At 28.1% G+C, this 2,583-nt stretch overlaps 1 protein-coding gene across 1 annotated transcript; it reads right to left on the reverse strand.

Annotated features, from left to right (window-relative positions):
• Positions 1-1,200: 1,200 nt before the first annotated feature.
• LOC140450894 (uncharacterized) lies at positions 1,201-2,241 on the reverse strand. Its single transcript, XM_072544575.1, has 3 exons — positions 1,832-2,241; positions 1,413-1,637; positions 1,201-1,355 (listed from the first exon to the last, which is right to left on the reverse strand). The coding sequence occupies exons 1-3, from the start codon at positions 2,052-2,054 to the stop codon at positions 1,201-1,203; spliced, it is 603 nt and encodes a 200-aa protein (XP_072400676.1). The 5' UTR covers positions 2,055-2,241.
• Between the last annotated feature and the right edge of the window lie 342 nt (positions 2,242-2,583).

Consider the following 2,583-nt stretch of genomic DNA (forward strand, 5'->3'; position numbering starts at 1 on the left):
CAAATAAAATTTAATTTCCAGATTATTTAATAGTTTTTTTTATTTTTTTTTTTAATTTAAATACAACATAGGTGACATAACACCTTTTTCTACTCAAGTTTATACCAACATCTGCATAAAATGTTGGTTGATTAAGGTGCTATGTCCATTAAAATTAAAATTACTAAAAAAGTTTAAATTCTAGAAAAACAAAAAATATTATATAAAAAAGTACAAAACGATTCTAATCTAATAAGATATTGGTAATTTTTATAAAATTTATTAAAAAAAATATATAAGTGAAAACGCGTTTCCTTCAATTACTCAATATCTGAAAAAGTGGACATGGCACCTTTATCATCTCATGTCTTCAATTGTTAGGGTTTTATTGATGGAACTGCAAGGCGTATTTGTCGACCATCTATAAACCAAGAAGAATACTATTCCGGACATAAGAGGTGGCACTGGCTTTAATACCAGTCCATTGTATGTCCTGATGGTATCATAGTCAGTCTAAAAGGACCTTATTTAGGAAGGCGCCATGATGCTGGCATTTCTGAAGACAGTAATATGTATATGGAATTAGAAAGGAAATGTACTTTTGGGAATGTCAATTTTGTTCTGTATGGAGATCAGGCTTATCCATTGTCCAATATTTTGCTAAGCCCTTTTCCAAACCCAGCAAGATTACCCAATGGAGAACAAAGGTTGAGACAGAAAGTGGTTATTTCTTTTTCAGTTGTATTAATCCATTAATTGCCAAACTTGTGTAAATGTAACCTTCTGAATAACATTTTTTTTTAGATATTACTTCTTCAACAGACTAGTGGATTGTCTGTTCCAAAATGAATTCAATTTTTTTTAACAGTTTTTTATTTACGTAAAATGGATATCTGTATTGAAATATCAATTAATTAATTTGTTGTTTATCAGTGACTAAATGTTTTGTATTATATAACTTTTTTTGGATATAATGAGATTGTAAACATGTTTTTTAACTGAATGATGAATTAAAAACTCAGAAACCTAATTAAAAGACTTATTTATTTACTTAAAATTATTTTTAAACTAATCTACTATAAACATAATTGAACTATAAATATAACAATAATAAAAACTCATTTGAAGCTGCTACAGTTTGGTCGTTCTAATAAAATTGTAAATAACTTTTGTTGGTTCTCAACAAGACTCAAAATTTGCTTACGTTCACTAATTTCAATTTCAAATCTCTTTTCCTGATGTTCCCACATTTTTTCTTTCCGTGCTACTTTTCTTTCTTCCAGATCCATTTTTTTCCTTATTTTGAGCCTTTTTTTCTAAGTAACTTATAGCCCCACTTTTAGAGTTTGTTTTTTGTTTCTTATACTGCCTAGGACCTAAAATAAAAGACACAGAGTTAAATACAATACACTTTGTATCCTATATGTTTTTACCTAGTACTCTATTTACTGATGTGGTTGTGTTTCTGTTTGAAATTACGGTTGCTTCATCAATGTTCCTCATTTTGGGTGTTCTTAATGGATGTTTTGCATCATTCTCCTCTCTCTGGTGCAGTTCACACTCATTGCTTCTACTAAAAGAGGAAAAAACATCCAAAGATTGCAGATTCTCCTGTATTCCATCTGACATATCAATTGTATCATGAGGCACAGTGTAATCTAAAAAATATAATGGTCTTTGTATAATATAAATATAATGAGAGGTAAAATTACATCAAAAATAAGAAAGTTATAATAATTTTAGAAACACTAAGGAATACCAAAAGTATATCCATTAAAAATTCCAAATACACTACTACAAAATCTATATTTTGAATACACTTTTGTTATTTAGTATGGATCTATTTACTTACAATCATGATCATTATCAATTTTTAAGTTTTGTACTGGCATAGTTTTATTCTCTAGAGTATTAGCCCACATATCTCTGGCTTCTTTTCCTAGTTGAAAAGTACTTTTTTGCTTTGCTTTGGCATCTTTTCTTAACCTAACTTCTTTAATTAAATCAGCTATCTCTTGCAACAGAAAATCCATTTCTGTTTGGGTTTCCTTAATACCAGATCTAAAAATTACCATTTTACTAATAAAATTCCTACAGGTAAAAAGTGATTTGACGAAAGTAAAATAACTCTAGAGATAGAATTTATATATTATATATTACTTACTTTGCCTTAAGTATTTTTTCTTTTTTCAGCCAGATATTAATTAAATTATCCACATGTTCCCTTAGTGATCTTATTGTGAAATTTTTTCCTGTTTGTATTCGGACAGACTGTTGAGTGTCTCCCCATCTTTCATGGTTAAAATAAGGGTTGATTCCTCGCACTTCTTTTAATAATAAAAGGTCATCCGTGCTTGTAAAACGCAGCCTTTTTGTCTTTTTCACTATTTCCGTGTTCATAAATATTGATAAATATAATGAAAATGTGTTTTATTGCCTAAACATTATATTATCTACTACCTTTATTTAAAAATAAATTATGTTTTGTAATATAAATTTAAGTTTAGTCACTAGTATTTTTCCCTTTACTTATATCATTGTTTTTGGAGAGAAATACAAGACGTCCTAATGTTTAAGCTAAGTTTTTAAATCATTTTGATTCTT

The sequence above is a fragment of the Diabrotica undecimpunctata genome, chromosome 9 (assembly GCF_040954645.1).
Source record: "Diabrotica undecimpunctata isolate CICGRU chromosome 9, icDiaUnde3, whole genome shotgun sequence".
Lineage (NCBI taxonomy): Eukaryota > Metazoa > Arthropoda > Insecta > Coleoptera > Chrysomelidae > Diabrotica > Diabrotica undecimpunctata.